The 22,931-nt window shown below is 39.2% G+C and overlaps 1 protein-coding gene across 21 annotated transcripts in view; it reads left to right on the forward strand.

Moving 5' to 3' along the window:
- Positions 1-22,931, forward strand: part of NRXN1 (neurexin 1) — a 1,236,536-nt gene that overhangs the window by 548,115 nt on the left and 665,490 nt on the right. For all 21 annotated transcript variants that reach the window (XR_007515513.1, XM_049870248.1, XM_049870249.1 and 18 more), the window contains one exon: positions 4,729-5,167. Coding sequence is in view for 20 of the 21 variants with exons in the window: in XM_049870248.1 (XP_049726205.1) it covers positions 4,729-5,167 (439 nt within the window). In the remaining variant the exon portion in view is untranslated. The remainder of the gene's footprint in view (positions 1-4,728; positions 5,168-22,931) is intronic.

Consider the following 22,931-nt stretch of genomic DNA (forward strand, 5'->3'; position numbering starts at 1 on the left):
CACGATTAGACAGGAAGCCTCCAGTGCTCGATCCTTTCGATGATGCTGGTTGTAGGATCCTGGTAGTTGCTTTAAAACATTACCCACACGTGCCCTGTTAGCTGTTATCCTCGTTATGACAATTAGTTGTACAACTCCTTTAATTCCATGTAAGGATAATAATGTTAATAATAATAATCACAGCAGTAATAACAGCAGTTAATATTTACTTGAGGTCTTGACTCTGACTTCAGCGTTCATTTCACCGCCCAGTACTATCATAGCTAACGTATGAAAAGCCTTGACCAATGCGTGTTAATTAAAGAGTCTCACTGAAAATTTTAAGCTAAAACATATATTTATGCCAAAAAGATATGTCATTATCTGAGTGGCAGATATGTTTCCACTGATATACTTATTTCACTCACTCCCACGCCCTGTAGAAAGAGCCTTACCTATTGGCCACCAGCGCTTCAATACCATCTGTACAAACCTTAGATAGATGTAGTCCTTGAGACATGTCTGTGTACCTAAAGATTGGATGAACATTCTCTTTGCTAATGGATTAAGGTTTTGCTATGTCGCAGAATGGGAAATAATGTCCTGGTATTAAAAGCCAGAACTGAGAAGGAATAATACTCCATCCTTTACATCTGCCCCCAATCACATAGATTAAGGGAAAAAAAGCTTAAAATTTCAGATATGGCCTCCTTTGCCGCTGGAGATGTTCCTAATTTAGAAATGAAGAAACTGAAACGTAAAGAAGTTAGACAACTTGACTTAAGTGATAATTTTGTGATTGAACAAAACCTAGTGTCAGATCATCACATTCCTATTTTTTAGCCCGTTTGCTCCCCTGGGTTGTTTTTAACCCATTTGCTACCTTTTCAGAATAGTTATAAAGATCAAGTTTACCACTCCGTGATTGTGTACGTCAAATTTCAAGGCTACGAATGAAAGTACGAAACGTATTACTCGCTCTCCTTGGAAATTTAAGTAGCAGGGATTTGAGAAATCCTAATAAATGATCAGTTTGGAAGACAGCTACCTGGCCAACCAACTGGAACTGGTCCGTATTTATGCCTATTCCAAAAAAAAGGTGATCCAACCGAATGTGGAAATTATCAAACAATATCATTAATGTCACACACAAGGAAGATTCTGCTGAAGATCATTCAATAGCAGCTGCAGCGGCACAGTGACAGGGAGCTGCCAGAAACTCCAGCCGGATTCAGAGGAAACGTGGAACCAGGGACATCATTGCTGATGTTACATGGATCTTGGCTGAAACCAGAGAATACCAGAAAGATGTTTACCTGTGTTTTATTGACTATGCAAAGGCATTCGACTGTGTGGATCATAACAAATTATGGGTAACATTGCAAAGAATAGGAATTCCAGAACACTTAATTGTGCTCATGTAGAAACTGTACTTAGACCAAGAGGCAGTAGTTCTAACAGAGCAAGGGGATACTGCATGGTTAAAAATCAAGAAAGGTGTGTGTCAGTGTTGTATCCTTTCACCATACTTATCCAATCTGTATCCTGAGCAAATAATCTGAGAAGCTGGACTTTATGAAGAAGAATTTGTTATCAGGATTGGGGGGAGACTCATTAACAACCTGTGATATACAGAAGACACATCCTTGCTGAAAGCAAAGGGGACTTAAAGTACTTACTGATGAAGATCAAAGACCACAGCCTTCAGTATGGATTACTCCTCAACATAAAGAAAACAAAAATCCTCACAACTGGACAAATAAAAAACATCATGATAAATGAAGAAAAGATTGACGTTGTCAAGGATTTCGTTTTACTTGGATTCACAATCACCACCCATGGAAGCAGTAGTCAGGAAATCAAATGATGTATTGCACTGGGCAAATCTTCTGCAAAAGACCTCGTTAAAGTGTTAAAAAGCGAAAATGTCACTTCAGGACTAAGGCAAGCCTGACCCAAGCCATGATATTTCCAATTGCCTCAAATGCATGTGAAAGCTGGACAGTGATTAAGGAAAAGTGAAGAACTGATGTGTTTGAATTATGGTGTTGGGGAAGAGCATCTGAATATACTATGGAGTGCCAGAAGAACGAACAAGTCTGTCTTGGAAGAAATACAACCAGAATGCTCCTTGGAAGTGAGGATGGGGAGACTTGGTCTTACATACTTTGGACGTGTTATCAGGAAGGTCCAGTCCCTGGAGAAGGACATCATGCTCGGTAAAGCTGAGGGTCAGCATAAAAGTGGAAGATCCTCAGTGAGGTGGATTGACACAGTGGCTACGATGATGGGCTCAAACATAGTGAAGATGTGAGAATGGCGCAGGACTGGGCAGTGTTTCGTTCTGTTGTACGTAGGGTTACTTTGAGTCAGAACCAACTTGACAGCACCTAACAACAACAACAAATGGTCATTAAAAGGGAAAAGACCATCATAGCAATGTGTTGAAATTATATATATATAAAAAAAAAAGTTTAAGTCTCTTTCAAGTTTTCTATCACTTTTGCATTTATGATAAAGGCCCGTGAAGCAAGGAAGTGAAATTCAATGTTTCAAATTGCTCTTCAAAACCGAACAATATCCCAAAAGAAACCTTAATTCTAGAAACAGGTCCAAATGAGAGTTAAATCATATTATCACCAATTGTTAAGATGATACAGTACACATAAAGATTTATTGAAAGTTGAAAATATTAAATAATTACAAGTTTAGATACAAACAAGAAGAAAGATATATGAATAATTATAAAGTAATTCCATTATTGAGTGCCACAATATCTCAGGAAGGAGCAAAAATAGATTGCCCTTCAATTTTTAGATTTAGAGTACTTACTTAACCTGGTGGTGTGAAGTCAATTCCAACTCATAGCGACCCTATGGAATAGAGTAGAACTGTCCCACAGGGCTTCCAAGGAGTTGCTTGTGGATTTGAACTGCTGACCTTTTAGTTAGCAGCCAAGCTTTTAACCACTGCACCACCAGGTCTCCAGAGTTCTTACTAGCTACTCTGAATATACTCTGGATATACTCTGAATATACTATGGAGTATATTCAGGTTATTTTAAAGCCTATGTTTTTTAACTTTAGAAAAGTCGAATAATTATGAAATCTGGGTCAGATGAAGTAGTAGTGTAAATCTGAGAGCTATCAACCTGCCTATCCAAAATTGCTTTTCTGTCTTTGAGAGTAGCCTTTCAAAGAACACAAAATGAGGGAAGAAGAAAAATATTGCGCTTCTCTTCAAGACAGTGCTTGTAGGAAAACGATTCCACCTCTGAAGAGTTTTAACTCAGACATTTTTCACTGTCGTGGTAATTTACACCCCAGAAGATGAGTTTGAAGATGAAGTTTTCCAATACACAGGCCAGCTGGCAATTTATGAACTGGACGTGCACACAAGTTTCCACCTTTTCCTATACAGATAGACCGAAAATTAAATCTAGGTTATCAGATTAGTCCACAACACCACATTCTGTGGTATTTGAACTGTAGTTCTAAATATTGGTATTAATAATAGTCTCTGATCTGGGAAGTGGGTTAAAAAAAAGTGAAGGAAGAATTTATTCAGCTGTCAGCAAGGATTTATTGAGTTTCTCCTCTGTGACAGGCACTGATCTTAGTGTTGGGCTATAGCGAGCATGGTCCCTGTCCACATAAAGCATAGGTTCTAGTGGAGATTTCTTCTCTTTTGAGGGGGGTATGGCTAATGCTAAGGTGACCTAGGAAATTATCTCTGTCACCCCCCCACCTTTTCTTTCTTCATTCCCTGAATTTTTCCATCCTCAAGGCACCCAGCTCACTCCTGAGATTATAAATCTCTCATTGAAATCCTCTCCCAGAATTGCTCTACCCTGCCTAATTTAAGTGTTCAGAGGCAGATGTCAGAGTCATGAAACAATATACCCACCTAATACCCAGTTGCTCGCGTGAGAAGCAGCCAAGTCTATTACTGTGGTTCCGTGGCACAGGTAATATGTTGATATCAAATAACAGAAGGATCTGCATCACCTGGGTGAGAAAATACTCCTTCCCGATCAATAGCTATGTTGAAAGAATTTCCAAATATTAAAAAATAAATCACAAATAAAAATGAAAAAAAAAAAATACAAGTGTGGGTAGCATGAAAGTAATGGTGAGAGGTTATAAAATTTGGAGAATCAGCCGTGAAAACCATTTTCCCCACTTCTAAAGATTTCCAAAGAAAGCCAATCCTAAGTCATCTTTCCCGGAGTGTAATAGCTCTTTCTCCTTTCAAGAGAGTTTTCTTAAGAATTAATCTAATTCCTTTTTGTTATGGCTTAAGTTCGTTTTCTCTTCTTTTGTTGTCAGTACATACTTGTTAAACCATAATATATATTTGCTCAAAGAATAAGGGCTATATCATGTTCTTTATACTAACCCTTCTTCAAGATAAAGGTAAACTGAAACACCAGTGCCGACTGGACTTATTTAACTGGCACATATCAAAAGTATAAAATAGTAATTATATATGTGGGTGTCTCAGTTTCTAAACTTATCCCTACAGGGGATTAATTTGGAATTAATTATTTAGATTTCATTAAATTGGTATAGTTACTGTTCAGTGAGATGATAGTCAAATTTTGTTTGGCTGAAAATGCTGTCTTTGTACACAGGAATGAGTTAAACATTGTGATTTTTCATGGTCTCTTTGCAAGTCACATGAACTGATATCAAGTTCCAGATATTAGACCATGGAGCCTAGTTTCTCACTGGTGTCTTCTGCCCACAGGTTGTGTATAAAAATAATGATGTAAGACTGGAGTTATCCCGACTTGCTAAGCAAGGAGACCCTAAGATGAAGATCCATGGAGTGGTCGCATTCAAATGTGAGAACGTTGCAACTTTGGACCCAATCACCTTTGAAACTCCAGAGTCTTTCATCTCTTTGCCAAAGTGGAATGCAAAGAAAACAGGCTCCATATCATTTGATTTCCGCACAACAGAGCCAAATGGCCTCATCTTGTTTAGCCATGGCAAACCAAGACACCAAAAGGACGCCAAGCACCCACAGATGATAAAGGTTGACTTCTTTGCAATCGAGATGCTGGATGGCCACCTCTACCTCCTCCTGGACATGGGGTCAGGCACCATAAAGATAAAAGCCCTGCAGAAGAAGGTGAATGATGGAGAATGGTATCATGTGGACTTCCAGAGGGACGGACGGTCAGGTAATTTATTATTTTTTTCTCTACTGTTTTACTCCTGGAATACCCACCCCCATGTCTAGGTTATTAAACCAAGACATAATAAATATCTCCTGCATTTCTGTCTTTAGGGTAAGGAAATTTTCTACTATCGTTTCTGTTTCATACCACAGAAGCTATCAGAAGGAGATAAGCCATCATCGTAGCTGGGCATCAAACCCCAAATGCTCAAATGGTTTCCAGAATAGCTTCTTAAATGAACATTTATTGGATAATCACATGACAAAATTCCAGCTTCCTTTCATTTCCAATTATCTCTTTCACTACTGAATGTTTCAAGGTGCCTTAAGTGGCAAAAATATATATGTGTCATCTGTTGTGGTCAATTCCAACTCATAGAGACCGTATAGGACCACGTAGAACTGGCCCCTTGGGTTTCCAAGGAGTAGGTGGTGGACTCAAACTGCTCACCTTTTCGTTAGCAGCCTGAGCTCTTAACTATTGTGTCACCAGAGTTCAAAAAAAGAAATATATATATATGTGTGTGTGTGTGTGTATATATGTATATATATATAATCCACACACAGAGAATGATCCACACCTAAAATCCTTAGTTTAATACAGCACACTCTTTATCCAGGGTGGATCTATGGCACTGAAACACTTTAATCAATACAATAGCATTTCAGGGACACAGGCAAAGCTCTGTCATCTTCCAAATAGCTTCCATTTCTGGTGAAAGACGAATGCTGTTCCAGAAGCGGGGATTTATTCCCCTGGCTTCTTTGTGCTGCCTGTTATTTCTGGGGGATTGAGAAGGACAGGGAAAATTTCCCTAAAGAAATAGCATTTACACTGAAGTTTGGGAGGGACTTAGGGGTTGGCTAGGATTAACTTTGGAGGGAAAGAATCATCCAGACAGAGGAAATAACAGAGTGGGAACAGCAGAGAGGGAGAACAGAAAGATAGAGAGTGAGACAGAGAGGTTAACCTGTTTTAGGTTTATGTTGTTTTAGGTGCTGTCAAGTCAGTTTTGACTGATAGTGGACCCTATGTACAGCAGAACGAAACACTGCCAGGTCTTGCTGCATCCTCACAGTCGTTGCTATGCTTGAGCCCATTGTGGCAGCCACTGTTTCAGTCTGTCTCATCCAGGGCCTTCCCCTTTTTCGTTGACCCTCTACCTTACCAACCATGGTGCCTCTCTCCAGGTTTATAGCTACCTAATATTTCTCTGGAGTCCCTGGGTGGTGCAAACAGTTAATGTGTTCAGCTGGCAACCAAAAGTTTGGAGGTTTATATCCACCCAGAGGTGCCTCAGAAGAAAGGGCTAGCAATCTACCTCTGAAAAACAAACCACTGAAAATCCTATGGAGCACAGCTCTCCTCTGACACACATGGGATCACCATGAGTTGGAATAGACTAGATGACAATTTTTTTTTTAAATATTTCTTTTATTATCTTCACCCGGTACTTCCATGCTCTGATTGTCCCTCTCATTTACAAATCAAATTATCTTCTTATAACAGAAGACAGCTGACTTCAGACCTAGCTACTGTCCGCCTCCTCCCATTCTCTTGTTTGCTTATATAGTCTATTGTCCACTCTGGTTTTCCCAGTAAATACCTTGGCCAAGGCATTTTATAATTTTGAGCCTTCATATGCTAATTAAGACACCATAATAAGACCTGTATGCAGCTTTATTCGAAGTATTTGAGTTAACTACAGGCAGTTTGTGTGTGTGTACGTACCTGTAAGAGGGCAATTGGGAGTGACTCATCCCAGACACAATGAAGTGGAATCAACACCAATGGGGCCTAGGATTCTCCGTTTTTCTGAAGCTCTCCAAGTAACACTGATGATCGGCTACATTTGAGAGCCACAAAACCAGATGACATTTAGAGCTCCTTTTATACCTAATAATCTGTGTGCACTGTGCCCTTTCAGAAGGACTGCTGCAGTCCTGGGCAAAGCTCCCTTCCCACACACCCCCTGTCCTGGCTTCCTTGTCACTAGCTTACTCCCGGCTTCCCTGCAGTGGGTGTTTCCTGTTTTCATATTAGTGACACCTTGTTTTTCTGTGCATCAGCCAAGAAGGTTCTGTTTGCCTTCCTGGAAATATCTTTTTCACCCCATAAAATAAAGAAATGGAATGTATGAAGTTGGGAGTGAGCTTGGGAGAGGGTGGAGGAGAGAAGGGATGTCAGAGCAGACTGCTCTCAGCCTCAGATACCGTGGAGACTATGTTTCTGATTCATCCCTCCCAGGAAACTTCGCCTCCCTAAGTGTTCTTGTTTTCGTAAAGAAGTTTCCAAGGAAGATTAGTTGCCATTTTGTATAGTCTGTGCTATTTTAATATTTTTTTCTCCAGTATCTGAGAAGGTTGAGAGAAGACAGCAATAAAGGTTTGGTGGCACAGTGGTTAAAGAGCTTGCCTGCTGATAAAAAGGTCGGCAGGTCGAATCCACCAGCCGCTCCTTGAAAACCCTATGGGGCAGTTCTACTCTATTCTATAGGGTCGCTATGAGTTGAAATCGACTTTTGGGAGTTCTGAGGGGCAAAAATTATCAAACTTCATATCAGTTGTGTTTCATTCACCTAGAAATGAGGACTTTTCCAACAATACGAAAGTAAAGCATGGCCAATGTCAAAATTCTAGTCAATGGAGAGGGATGTGAAGAACAAAACGGTACTATCCATCCTTCAGTGATGATTTATATCTGGATATTTCTTTCCCGTCCTTATGTGGAATTGTAAGCATGTATATATGTATGTGTGTGTCTGTGAATGTACATGCACACATGTGTGTGGGTGTGGATATAGGCATGTGTGTTTGTTACATACACACACGTGCACACGGAGAACAAGATTAATTTGAGTTCTTTGATGGGGTCTCTTATTATAAGTAGAAAGTGCTTAGATGGCCTATTAGAATAAAAACCAAAAAAAAACAAACCCATTGCCATTGAGCCGATTTGGACTCTTAGCAACCCTATGTAAAAATAGGATCAAATAAATACCCTTAATCCTCAAGGAAAATGAAACTTACCTTTCTTCTTTAAACTCTTTAGTTCATCCAAATACCAATAGTTTATCAACTGCCCTATTTAAACCCTCATCAGAGAAGTCCAAAAGCAGAGAATGTCTAATTTAAAGGGCTCAATTCTGCATAGAAAGAAGAGAAACATGCTACAGGAGAGTATTATTTGCTTTTAAGAAAACAAACAAACAAAAGATGATATTTTTGTTGTAATACAATGGAAAGATTCGGTTATTATGCTAGGTGGTGTTTTGATGGCTAAGTACTTACATGTGATTAAAATTTCAGATTTTGTGAACTGGAACAAACAAAGCTCATTTCCTAGACTTAAGTTCTGTCCTTTACTTAATGGAAAAAAAGAGGGCTCATATTACGTTGGCCTAGCTCAAGGGAGTTTAATGTAATTTTAATAGCAGCAGCTGTTAATATTTTATATATAGTATTTTAATTAAGTTCTATATTTGCACACTGAGTTGGTTTGGTATTGAGCAGCTTTTTAAAAATTGAATGAATGGCTAGGCTAGCTTTTATTTTACCTAAATGATACTTCTGATTTTAGGCCAGTGAAATACGAAGATTCATAGCTCAGTTAGAGCTAAGAAACATGGAATTTGAAGAAATACTTTATTTTACCGATTTTTTCATATCCATTATAATCAGAGGCTATATGAAAATTACTTTTAATAGAATGTGGGGAAACGATATTGCTATGACATGAGGGCAACGTGGGCTGCTGCTTCCTGACTCATGGAAGATGAAGGTCGTATCTGTTGATTTGCCTGGGATACTCCTTAGCTGAATATTTAAAAATATTTAATGAGTCATATTATCTCTGTTATTAGTGAGTGCCGGAGCTTAAGAGTTATTCTTTCTGTTGCTGACCACACCAAAGGAAGTGAGAATATAAGGAGGCAAACCCATTTCCACACCTATTACCATCGAGTAGATTCTGACTCATAGCGACTCTATAGGACAGAGTAGAACTACCCCAAAGAGTTTCCAAGGAGCAGCTGGTGGATTCGAACTGCTGACCTTTTGGTTAGCAGCCGAACTCTTAATCCCTATGCCACCAGGGCCCCATAAGGAGACCACAGCCATTAATTTCATGCCAGTAACTGTTGGTTATCTTGGTCAGAGTGTTAAAACCTTATTTGATGGACCCAGATGAATTTTTAGTATTCCCCAAACAGTTCATAATAGAAAATATGTATGAGAGGGAATACCTTATTTGTTTTTGTATCTATAGTTCCTGGTCATTTCTCTTGCATAGCAGTTGCTCGATAAATATTGGGTATAATACAAAAATAAATAAATGAGTGAATGGCAAAAAATATATGAATGGCTTAGTGCCAACCCACCCCTAATATTATAAAAATAGTAGCATCTTTATATCTGAATAATAATAACACTCTTTTATCTGGAAATGCAACTCTTAAAGGGATCGCATTACTTTCTGAAAGCAGTTTATTTAGTGTGACACACGCTCCTTTTATGAATACACTGCCATTCTCCAAGCCCAGATGTTCAAAAAGTTGAACAATTATTAGAGCAGTGTGGTAAGCCTGGGTACAAAAATGACAAGCTTTTATGAAAACAAGAATTTTATCCTTGCTTGTTCATGAGATCCTTCTATCATTCAGCAAACACATAGCTAGAAGGAAAATTAATCAAGAACAAAGGTGTTCTCTTCTTTCTGAGGGCTGGGATATGCAGACACAACAGGTATTTGTAGTGTCAAGGAGGATAGGTGCTCAGGCTATCCATCTTTTTTTGTTGATTTGCCCTTTAGTTCTTTGTTCATCAAAAGGTAGGTATATGATCTCCTTCTATGATGAAAAATATTGCTTTTCTTTGCATACTTTCCTAGAGCTTCATTTTTTTTTTTTTTTTGTAAAATTAATTTTATTGGGTTATTTCTAAGCCATGTCCCCTGCTCCATTTTGGGACGTGAGAAAGAAAGAGGCACTCTAATTTCTACACGTTGACTTAATACTGTTTTGCTCTACACATGATGTGGCTCTTTGATTGCCTGCTTCATCTAGCACACAGGGACATGGGAGGCCAAGTGGGTGGGGCCATGGATGGCCTGTCAGAGCCTGCACTAAGCTGACAGGAGAGGAATCGTGTGAAGTGCAGACATGATTTAGTGGATCAAACCAGATGACTTAAGCTGTGCAAAACGTTGCTGTCCTTCATAGACAGCTTGGCTACTGACAGACTAGAATCACTAAGTTTGTGAGTGAATACATGTGATTGAAGAGACTCATTACTCTGCAAACTTTGCAGGACTTACAGCTGAATGTTCCCTCACCCACTCCTCCTCCCTTTCCAAGATTCTTCTTTCAAGCTATCCTCTAGCCCCAGCCCCGACACAAAATAGCTGCCCAGGTATCTAGCTGAAGTGAGAATTGTGCTACAATTAGGATGAGGTTAATGACTGTTTTCTCTGGGCTCGAAGAGTGTTTAAATTTGTGTTAAGCTCTTTGGCTCAGCCAAGGGTATCCTCTCAAGGATTTTTACAGCAAACTGCCAGTCAATTTTTTTTGCAAGCCATCATTACACATTGAAATCAAAGGGAAAACTCATTATTCTTGTCAAATGTGGCTCGTGTACAGCAGGGTACAGCCGATTGTATCAGCGGTTATTCATGGGTAAGCCTACATTTAACAGCTAAGAAGCCATTGAGATTTGAATTGAAGTCATAGAGTTTCAGTTAAAGAACTAGAAATTACAGTGGAAAAGGCACAAGACTTTCTCTCCCCAAAGCACATAATTAGAGGTTTACAGTAATCACTGTTTGATGTGAAAAGCACTTTCTAGCTATCCATTACCAACGCTCATTTCTGTGTATACCATTCCTGAATCACCACTTTTAGATGTTTCTACTTGAACAACCCATTAGATCATTTCCCTCTTTAGGTCATGATTTGAACTTAACCTTCTGAGTACAAACCCTCTTCCCATTCCTCTGCCTAGTAATCTCTTGCTTGTATTGAAATGATTTTAAGTAAATTTATATTGTATTTTGTATTCATCTCTGTAAGCCTGCACTCATGAATGCAGAGACTGAAAGACCTTACCAATAATTGACTAATTATTTGACTATCACTATGACCAGATGGGGTCAATTTATTTATTTATTTATTTGTTTATTTTATTAACTTTTATTGAGCTTCAAGTGAACATTTACAATTCAAGTCAGTCTGTCACATATAAGTTTACATACATCTTACTCCGTACTCCCACTTGCTCTCCCCCTAATGAGTCAGCCCTTTCAGTCTCTCCTTTCTTGACAATTTTGCCAGCTTCCCACTCTCTGTATCCTCCCATCCCCCCTCCAGACAGGAGATGCCAACACAGTCTCAAGTGTCCACCTGATATTATTAGCTCACTCTTCATCAGCATCTCTCTCCCACCCACTGTCCAGTCCCTTTCATGTCTGATGAATTGTCTTCGGGGATGGTTCCCGTCCTGTGCCAACAGAAGGTCTGGGGACCATGGCCGCCGGGATTCCTCTAGTCTCAGTCAGAGCATTAAGTATGGTCTTTTTATGAGAATTTGGGGTCTGCATCCCACTGATCTCCTGCTCCCTCAGGGGTTCTCTGTTGTGCTCCCTGTCAGGGCAGTCATCGATTGTGGCCGGGCACCAACTAGTTCTTGGTCTCAGGATGATGTAGGTCTGTGGTTCATGTGGCCCTTTCTGTCTCTTGGGCTCTTAGTTGTCATGTGACCTTGGTGTTCTTCATTCTCCTTTGCTCCAGGTGGGTTGAGACCAATAGATGGGGTCAATTTTGAATGAGTTATATTAAATTATATTGAGTTATATTAGGGAATCCTGGTGGCGTAGTGGTTAAGTGCTATGGCTACTAACCAAAAGGTCGGCAGCAAATCCACCAGGTGCTCCTTGAAAACTATATGGGGCAGTTCTACTGTGTCCTTGAGGGTTGCCATGAATTGGAATCGACTCGATGGCAATGGATTTGGTTTTTTGGGTTTCTTAAGTTATATTAAATTAATGCTTATTTATTCTGAACATGTTTAAAAAGAAAAAAAGTCATTCACTGCTTCCCTCACATGAAAACATTTGTATTTTTGCACATTTTCTGCCAGCTGTCAGCATGTATATTTACTTTTATATAGTCAAAGTGACAGCATAAATATAATTCTTCAAGCTATTTGTTTAATATGATGCCATAAACTTTTTTTTTTTTTTGCTCAAGATTATTTAAGAGATAAAATTTATCCTCTGAGAGTTTTTAAATCAGCCCCTGAGAATCGGAGCAGAGGTGTTCAGGAAAACTAAACTAGGCTCCCAGGCTTGCAGGATTCAAATGTTTTAGCATTTCTAAAGAAAAAAAAAAAGAAGCTCTGCTGGTGCAACATTTAGGCACTCAGCTGCTAACTGAAAGGTTGATGGTTCAAACCCACCCAGTGGCTTTGTGGGAGAAACAACTGGTGATCTGCTCCGATAAAGATTCTAGCCTTTGGGGCAATTCTACTCTGTCACATGGTGTCACTGAGTTGGAGTTGACTCAACAGCACCCAACAACAACAACAACAACAAAAAGAAAATCACAGAGGTGAATTTTGGCAGGGCTCATCTCAGCACTGCCCAGAAGACTTGACTCCTTCCTCCCACTGGAGCAACAGGAGGAAATCATCTTGACTGAGAGGAGGGAGTCAGGCCATCCTAGGCCAGTGTTACTACCCGTTTCCTTGTCTCACATCCTCTCCTTGTTTTGAATCCATGTTCCCCAAACAACCTTCCGATTAATATTTAGCTCCCAGTTTAAGTCTAATTATAGTAAATGGAGATAATGGACCATTTATGTAGATAGGAGTATTCTGGTTCCTGTAAGATTTATGTTTCCATTTTAAATCAGCAAATAAACATTTAGATCAGAAGTTGGCATTCCCTGTTGGCAGAGTTAGATGGGAAGTATTCCATGTCCTGTGGTAGCTCATCTCTCACTGGGAATTAATAACTTGGCGTTCTTATTTTATACATTGGTCTTGTGGACTTGGCAAATGTTAATCAAGCCTTGAGAAATGGGGCATTGTTCTGTAAATCTACCAAATCTCTTTTCCGGGCATGTCCAGCTATGGGGCAGACCCTGGACTATGGCATCAGTTGCACCTTGTGGAAGTAGGTACTTCCCTGACCACACCACACCAAGTGACCCTCCTGGTGCAGTGTGAGTAGAAATCTATGGAACTTCTGCAAATATATTTTAATTGCTGCAAAATATTTTATTTGATTGATAATTACAACTTCCCAGCAGTGGATATGATTATATTTTTCTAAATCCATATGTGTATACATGTTGGTATGAATGTGTACCTGTGTCTGTATATATGTGATACATGGTGCATGTAACATATAACACACGCACGCTATTGATGGAAATTGTCAAGCAATACAAAAGATATGTAATCGAAGGGTTTCCCTTTACCATATCCTTCCTTTCTTCAGCAATTCCACTCATTCCTCCATAGGTAGCCATTAAAATATTTGATGTTTAAAAAATTCCATCAATTTTTATGTGTAGTAATATATCTATAAACATATGTACACATATAAAAAAAGTGTAGATCACTTTTTATCATAAACAACATCATGCTTCACCAATTATTGGATGACAAAAAAAATTACCGAGAGATTTTTTTATGCTCTTCTTTGGAGTAACATCATTGTAACCCTTAGTTGAATATATAACATTTACTTAACCCCTCTACTGGTGAACATTCAACATACATGGCTTCTTTGTGTATATTGCTCACGAATTTCTCTAGGATAGATTTTGAGAACTGTACAATTTTAATATTGAAAGATGATGGGAAGTTATTTTCCTAATTGACTGTTTAAATTTTCATTCTTATCTACAATATGTGAGGCAGTCTTTTCCTCTCATTCTTACCGATACTAGATATTATTAATCTTTTAAATTTTGCTGTAGGATTTCTTTCTTCATATATTGGTTTAATTCCTGATATTCTCAGCTTACAGGTGAACCTAAGTAAGGAGAAAAAAGATAGTAATATGCAGAAGACATAGAATTAAGATTGCATTTGTATTTTGTTTTCAAATAAAATTTATTTCATTTCCTATTATAAGCCTATTATGTGGCATCGTTTAAAAAAAGAAAATTAAAAAATAAAAAGATAAAAAAGAAGCTAACCATTCATAATTCCACCACCACTAACTCTATTGTTAATATTTTGATTCATTTATTTTTATTATTTTATGAGAATTACATGTTTTGCATATTGTCATACTATATAATCAATATGTATTCTGCTTTTATAATTTCTGTTATACCTTTTTACTGAGTTTGAATTTGAATTTGTTAATAGGCTAGGAATTTGACAAATTTGTAACTTTGTGAAATCAGATTCTCTTTTGCAGTGAGAGGTTGAAAATTATAGATAAGTAAAATTGACCTCTAACTTAAAAAATCATTTTAGGCAGTAATTTCAAAAATTTAAAGCAACTTTAGTGACCATGACACAGTGGTTAAGAGCTTGGCTGCTAACCAAAAAGTCAGCAGTTTGAATCCACCAGCCGCTCCTTGGAAACCCTAGGGGCAGTTGTACTCCGTCATTCCTGTAGGGTTGGCTGTGAGTTGGAATTGACTCTACAGCAAGGAGTGATTTAGTGAATTTCTGTATTTGGACAGGAGACACATTGAGTCCTAATGAATCTATTGTTTGCCTCAGCTTGCCTGTGAGTTAGTTACAGAGCTACGACAAGAAAATCCATCTTTCTCTCCAGCAAAAGCATTTCCCATCACATCACACTCTTCTACTCCCTCTTTCCCAGATTTATTGCAGGAATTTAAAACTTGCAATGGAATTAACTTCTTTTAAATCTCACCTTCACCCCACATTTCTTCTTGCCCTGTCAACTGATCTTACGAAAGTGGGATAGCCCCCCAAAATTGGAAGAACAAATTGCAGGAACTAAGAGGTTAACGATATCAGATCAAATCGTAAAAGTGGTTTCTGCTTTAATATCTAAGAGCTGATTTCAACAGTTCCTCCAGCCCCTTTACATAAAATTTTAAATGAAAAGTTAATTTGTTATTTATGCTAATGAACATTGTTAAATAAGCGTTCCCTTATCTACTAATCCGGGGCAGTTCTACTCTGTCCTATAGGGTCGCTATAAGTCCGAATCCACTCAATGGCATTGGGTTTTTCTGGGTTATCTACTAATCACCTTTGTTTTACCTTTTGCATATGCCACAAAGGAAACCATGGCGGTGCAGTGGTTAAGAGCTACGGCTGCTAACCAAAAGGTTGGCAGTTTGAATCTTCCAGGCACTCCTTGGAAACCCTATGGGGCAGTTCTACTCTGTACTATAAGGTAGCTATGAGTCAGAATCAACTTGATGGCAACAGGTATATGCCATTAAGGAACCAGCTTAAATTATTAATATACTGTAATATGATTTTTACATTAAAGTTATAAAAGACACATGCACACAAATATATTTACTTTTTTTTAAGCCACAATTTCATTTCTTTGAAAAGTAAAATATCATACAATGTATAGTTGTTGTTAGGTGCCACAGAGTCGGTTCCAACTCATAGCGAACCTATGCACAACAGAACAAAACACTGCCCGGCCCTAAGCCATCCTTACAATCGTTGCTATGCTTGAGCTCATTGTTGCAGACACTGTGTTAAGCCATCTCGTTGAGGGTCTTCCTCTTTTCCACTGACCCTGTACTCTGCCAAGCATGATGTCCTTCTCCAGGGACTGATCCCTCCTGACAACATGTCCAAAGTATGTAAGACACAGTCTCGCCATCCTTGCTTCTAAGGAGCATTCTGGCTGTACTGCTTCTAAGACAGATTTGTTCATTCTTTTGGCAGTACATAGTATATTCAATATTCCTCGCCAACACCACAATTCAAAGGCATCAACTCTTCTTCGGTCTTCCTTATTGATTGTCCAGCTTTCAAATGGATATGATGTGGTTGAAAATACCATGGCTTGGGTCAGGCACACTTTAGTTTTCAAGGTGACATCTTTGCTCTTCAACACTTTAAAGAGGTCCTTTCCAGCAGGTTTGCCCAATGCAACGCGTCTTTTGATTTCTTCACTGCTGCCTCCGTGGCTGTTGATTGTGGATCCAAGTCAAATGAAATCCTTGACAACTTCAATCTTTTCTCTGTTTATCATGATGTTGCTCATTGGCCCAGTTGTGAGGATTTTTGTTTTCTTTGTGTTGAGGTGCAATCCATACCGAAGGCTGTGGTCTTTGATCTTCATTAGTAAGTGCTTCAAGTCCTCTTCAATTTCAGCAAGCAAGGTTGTGTCATCTGCATAAGGCAGGTTGTGAATGAGTCTTCCTCCAATCCTGTTGCCCCGTTTTTCTTCATACAGTCCAGCTTCTCGTATTATCTGCTCATCATACAGATTGAATAGGTATGGTGAAAGAATACAACCCTGACGCATACCTTTCCTGACTTTAAACCAATCAGTATCCCCTTGTTCTGTCCGAACAACTGCCTCCTGATCTGTGTAAAGGTTCCTCATGAGCACAATTAAGTGTTCTGGAATTCCCATTCTTCACAGTGGTATCCATAGTTTGTTATGATCCACACAGTCGAATGCCTTTGCATAGTCAATAAAACACAGGTAAACCACCTTCTGGTATTCTCTGCTTTCAGCTGGGATCCATCTGACATCAGTCATGATATCCCTGGTTCCACATCCTCTTCTGAAACCGACCTGAATTTCTGGCTGTTCCCTGTCGATATACTCCTGCAGCTGTTTCTGAATGATCTTCAGCAAAATTTTGCTTGTGTGTGATATTAATGATATTGTCCTATAATTTCCACATTTGGTTGGATCACCTTTCTTGGGAATAGGCATAAATATGGATCTCTTCCAGTCAGTTGGCCAGGAAGCTGTCTTCCACATTTCTTGGCATAGATGAGTGAGCACCTCCAGTGCTGCATCTTTTTGTTGAAACATCTCAATTGATATTCCATCAATTCCTGAAGCCTTGCTTTTCGCCAATGCTTTCAGAGCAGCTTGGACTTCTTCCTTCAGAACCATCGGTTCCTGATCATATGCCACCTCTTGAAATGGTTGAACATCTACTAATTGTTTTTGGTATAATGACTCTGTGTACTCCTTCCATCTTCTTTTGATGCTTCCTGCATCATTTAACATTTTCCCCATAGAATCCTTCACTATTGTAACTCGAGCCTCAAATTTTTTCTTCAGTTCTTTCAGCTTGAGAAACAGCGAGTGTGTTCTTCCCTTTTGGTTTTCCATCTTCAGCTCTTTGCTGATGTCATTATAATACTTTGTCTTCTCAAGAGGCCCTTTGAAATCTTCTGTTCAGTTCTTTTACTTCATCAATTCTTCCTTTTACTTTAGCTGCTCAACGTTCTAGAGCAAGTTTGAGTCTCCTCTGACAGCCATCTTGGTCTTTTCTTTCTTTCCTGTCTTTTCAGTGACCTCTTGCTTTCCTCATGTATGATGTCCTTGATGTCATTCCACAACTCCTCTGGTCTTCAGTCACTAGTGTTCAATGCATCAAATCTATCCTTCAGATGGTCTCTAAATTCAGGTAGGATGTACTCAAGGTCATATTTTGGCTCTCATGGACTTGCTCTGATTTTCTTCAGTTTCAGCTTGAACTTGCATATGAGCAATTGATGGTCAGTTCCACAGTCGGCCCCTGGCCTTATTCTGACTGAAGATATTGAGCTTTTCCATTGTCTCTTTCCACATATGTAGTCAATTTGATTTCTGTGTGTTCCATCTGGCGAGGTCCATGTGTATAGTCGCCGCTTATGTTGGTGAAAGAAGGTATTTGTAATGAAGAAGTCGTTGGTCTTGAAAAATTCTATCATTCAATCTTCGGCATTGCTTTTATCACCAAGGCCATATTTTCCAACTACCGGTCCTTCTTTGTTTCCAACTTTAGCATTCTAATCACCAGTAATTATCGATGCTTCTTGATTGCATGTTTGATCAATTTCAGACTGCAGCAGCTGATAAAAATCTTCTATTTCTTCATCTTTGGCCCTAGCAGTTGGTGCGTAAATTTGAATAATAGTCGTATTAACTGGTCCTCCTTGTAGGCGTATGGATATCATCCTATCACTGACAGCGTTGTACTTCAGGATAGATCTTGAAACGTTCTTTTTGACGATGAATGCAACACCATTCGTCTTTGAGTTGTCATTCCCAGCATAATAGACTATATGATTGATTAAAAATGGCCAATACCAGTCCATTTCAGCTCACTATGCCTAGGATATCGATGTTTATGTGTTCCACTTCATTTTTGATGATTTACAATTGTCCTAGATTCATACTCCGTACATTCCAGGTTCCAATTATTAATGGATGTTTCTTCTCATTTTGAGTCATGCCACATCAGCAAATGAAGGTCTTGAAAGCTTTACTCCATCCATGTCATTAAGGTTGATTCTACTTTGAGGAGGCAGCTTTTCCCCAGTCATCTTTGAGTCCCTTCCGGCCTGGGGAGCTCATCTTCCAGCACTATATCAGACAATGTTCCACTGCTATTCATAAGGTTTTCATTGGCTAATGTTTTTCAGAAGTAGACTGCCGGATCCTTCTTCCTAGTCTATCTTAGTATGGAAGCTCAGCTGAAACCTGTCCTCCATGGGTGACCCTGCTCGTATCTGAACACCGGTGGCATAGCTTCCAGCATCACAGCAACATGCAATCCCTCACAGTATGACAAGCTGACAGACACATGGGGGACAGTGCATAGGGTTCTTGAATATTTAAGCTAAGAAGCACTAATCTAAATAAGTCCCCAAATAGGACTTGCATGCACAGATTTTAATAGCTCAAATGCTAAGAAAATCTTTGTTTTCCCATCAGAACTTTCAAATTCAGGTATAGTGGAAGGAGGGGTAAAATGTACGACTTCTCTCAAGCTGTTCCAAAGGGAACATATCAGTATTTATGGTTCCTGGAAACAGAGGGATGACCGAGTAATATACCCAGATTTTTGTTTTCTTTTCAAAAGTTTATTTACATGTGGTCGTACCTAGGCCGTTAGGAAATTCTTATTTTTTATTGATATACACATCTGTGGAAACTATTCCATTGTCATTGAATATCAGTGAACAAAGTTTAAATAGTCATTTAATGTGTCCTTTGTAACCATCCCTTTATAACTCCATCATATTGAGCACTTGGGAGCCTTCATGTTTAGATTTCACTATGCTTATATCCAAAACAAAAATAACCTATTGCCATCAAGTCGATTCTGACTCATAGCGACTCTATAGGACAGAGTAGAACTGCCCCATAGGGTTTCCAAGGAGCAGCTGGTGGATTTGAACCACCAACTTTTTGGTTAGCAGCCGAGCTCTTAACCACCGTGCCACTAGGGCTCCATGATCATGTATATGTGTTAAATTAGTTTAAACTAATTCAGATTCTGTGAAGACTCTTTACTTAGGTGAAAATATTCTTTGATTCATATCCATAGTAAAAGCACTAAGGAGATTTGGGATTCAAATACGTTATGAAACATGTATATATTTCAGGACATTTGCACAGATGAAGGTCCCTGGATAGTACAAGCGCTTTGTTATTAACTAATAACCTAAAGATTGATGGCTTGAACTTAGTGTAGCAAGGGAAAAAAGGCCTGGCAATCTGCTTCCCCAAAGATTACAGCCAAGAAAACTCTATGGAGCAGTTCTACCGTGTTACACATGGTGTAGCCATGAGTCAGAATTGACTCGATGGCAAAGAGCTTGATTTTTTTCTTTTTCACATCTACAGGCTAAAATGCAAATATCTCTATGGGTCTGGCTAACTAATAATATTTCATTTGTTTTTAAATAAAGTTTTTATTCTGTGAATCTTCAAAATATAAATTTCGTTTTCCTTTTCACTTATATTAAGTTCTACCTTCTCCCTTTATTTGCCAGCTTTTTCAAAGACTTTTGGAAATGGTTTGCCAAAGCATGTAGAGAAAATAGTATTTGATTTTAAGTTGTGGTTATTTTGTTCTATTATGCGTGTTTGCAAAATAATATAGGTTCATTTGCCTAAAGTGACTCTTTGACTTGAGTTCTGGGCTACATTAAAATTCTTGTTCATCTTAGATTATATTTGAATTGATCGTATTTCTTTTTCTTTCATATTTCTTTACTTCTCCTTTCCATAATAACTCTAAAATTGCCTCTCAAAAAGAAAAATAGCAAAGTATGGGAGCAGCATTTTATCTCTTATGATAACCTCTCAATTGGTGATTTTTGAACTGTGGCTTTATAACTTATTAGTTGGTCTAGAAATCAGTTGGAAGGGTCATGACCAGCATTTATATTAATAAAACAATAAGAGAGAAAATGTCAGAGTGCTGCAAAGGTAGTGAAGCTTTTTTCTGCAAAACTTTTCTTTCGATGCGTGCATGTGTGTGTGTTTGTTCGTACCCTGGGTTATATGAAAAATGTGTTCCTACTATATGAGTTGTAATCCCAAGAGCCTAGTCCAGTGATAAAGTCATAGTAAGTATCTTACCCTGATCATGTCAACAAGCACGTTCAGAAAACATATCTGATCTCTCTCAAAATAATTTTGTTCAAAGCAGGCACTAACACACCATAAACAAAGATCTGGAGACCTCAGTCTGCATTCTCATGGTCAGACAGACTGTTCATAAATAAATGTCTGGAACACCTGGTGCCAGCTTGGCCCCTGCGGGTATAGACACAGCCTAGTGAGCTATGGACTCTACATGGGGGAGAAGGGGCTGAAGAGACGCAGGTGCCGTGGAAGTCACTGAATTCCCTCAGCTCAGGATGGTGCCCTGCATCCTTTTACTGTGAGAACTACGTCATGAACAGGGACAGTGAGGCTGTTCCCAAGTCCCTTTCCCCTTCAAGCTGCACTGTCCCTTTGTTCCATGAATAAAAACTATGGGAAAAAAAATTGTATAATTTTAAAAAATATATCCTGACTTCTGTAATACTTTCTCATTGTTCACTTCGTAAGCTCTGTGTCTCCTAACCATTCTCTTTCAATATTACATTTTTCATTTCCTCAAATCCTCAAAAACTCTCCTACTTCCAGGCACCTTCCTGGAGTAATTGGCAGAAGGGTGGGCAACGCTCTCCCTATTCTCACAAACATAAATCACCGTTTTAACTGCACACAGCCCGTGGCTTTCCGTCTACAGCCTGTGTTTTATTTTTTAAATCTCTGTCTTTGCTTTTGCCCTGAATACCTCACTCTTTCTCATCATCATCTAGCTTACATTAGCTGCTGCAGAGGAGAGAAATCGCCCGTTAATTCAGTCCTGAGGACATTTTGGTCAGTGTTACACAACACAGTGCTTTAAAGATTGCGTATAATTATCATTGTATTTAAATAGAAAAGGGTCACTGTTGTCTCTCAATATTGCTCATCTCATTTCCCCTCAACTGACATTTTTTAAAAGATATTTTTAAAGTAGAATTTTAGGTACCTATTTTTTTTTTTTTATGCGTTCCTAGACGAGAGTTTTCTCCTAGCCACATGTACAAATGTGAACAGTAGAAATGCAGACTTTGTCCTTTTTGCTTTTGCTGTCTCCCTCAGAAATCCCTACTATCCTCCCTCTTTGGAGGCCAGAATGGTCGTGTCTTTGAGTCTTTCTCTTCTAGGAGTCTTCTCCATTTCTTCCCGTGAACCTCTGGAGAGCCAATGACCTCACACTGACTTGACCACCAGGTGGCCTCTGTCAGTGGCTCCCAGTGCTCTTCATCCTCACAAAGACAGATCCCACCACGCTGCCTCATCCAGGGGCGTCCCTGCTGCTGGGAGGTGAAATGCTCCTGGCACAATGCAGGGGCTGGTGGCTTTCCTGCCGCTCTGTAGTGTTTCCACATGCCTCCCAGGCCATGTGTTCACCTGAGGCAGGCTTAGGTGTTCTATGAAGCAACTAAAATGCTTCTTCCTGCCCACCTCCACCCACACTCCACTTCCCCTTTCGGCCCTCACCTCTCTTCCCTGCCCTCTGGCTTCAGGTCCCTGTTGTGTGGCTGCTCCCCAAATCCCTGAGGCTCTGTATGCCAGCACCCTGGCACCAGGCTTTTTCTCATAGTCTTTCCCTTAGACTCTTCCAATTCTGCTTTGTGGTCTAGAGCTGAAAAGTAAACCTGGGATAGTATGGCAATGGGTCAGTGTGTTTCCTTCTCACCTATCATATTTGCAATTTTACAAAGATCTTTCTGGAGATAGAATATTGGTGGAATTTTTAGAAATAGGACTTTATAAGATGGAAGTGTTGATCAGAAACCTGCCTTGTTTTTCATTTTTTTCTTTTTTATGGATTCCACAAACCTTTTTCTGTGACCCTCGACTGACTGACTCTGTATGTACGTCTACCTGTTCTTCCTGTGCTTAGGATCAGAGTTCCTGTATGTTTATAAACCAATATATTTTCCTCTTATTTTTGGAGTGAGGAGGGAAGAAAAAGCTTGTCAATTCCAATAAGTAACTAGTTTGGTTTAAAAAAGTCAACAACTGATTCGGTTCTTTCACTGAATTGTAACACCCAACATTGATCCAGTGCTTATTGTGAACGAGATGGTTTACTTATATTATTCTACCTCACCTCAGAGCAGTCATACAAGGTGGGTCATGCTATTATGCCCATTTTATGCATGGGGAAACTGAGGCTGTTGAAGTTAATCAGTAAACCCATGCAGATAAGTGTGATGAAGGCAGGTTTTGATATAGGTAATCT

Source organism: Elephas maximus, chromosome 26, assembly GCF_024166365.1.
Source record: "Elephas maximus indicus isolate mEleMax1 chromosome 26, mEleMax1 primary haplotype, whole genome shotgun sequence".
Lineage (NCBI taxonomy): Eukaryota > Metazoa > Chordata > Mammalia > Proboscidea > Elephantidae > Elephas > Elephas maximus.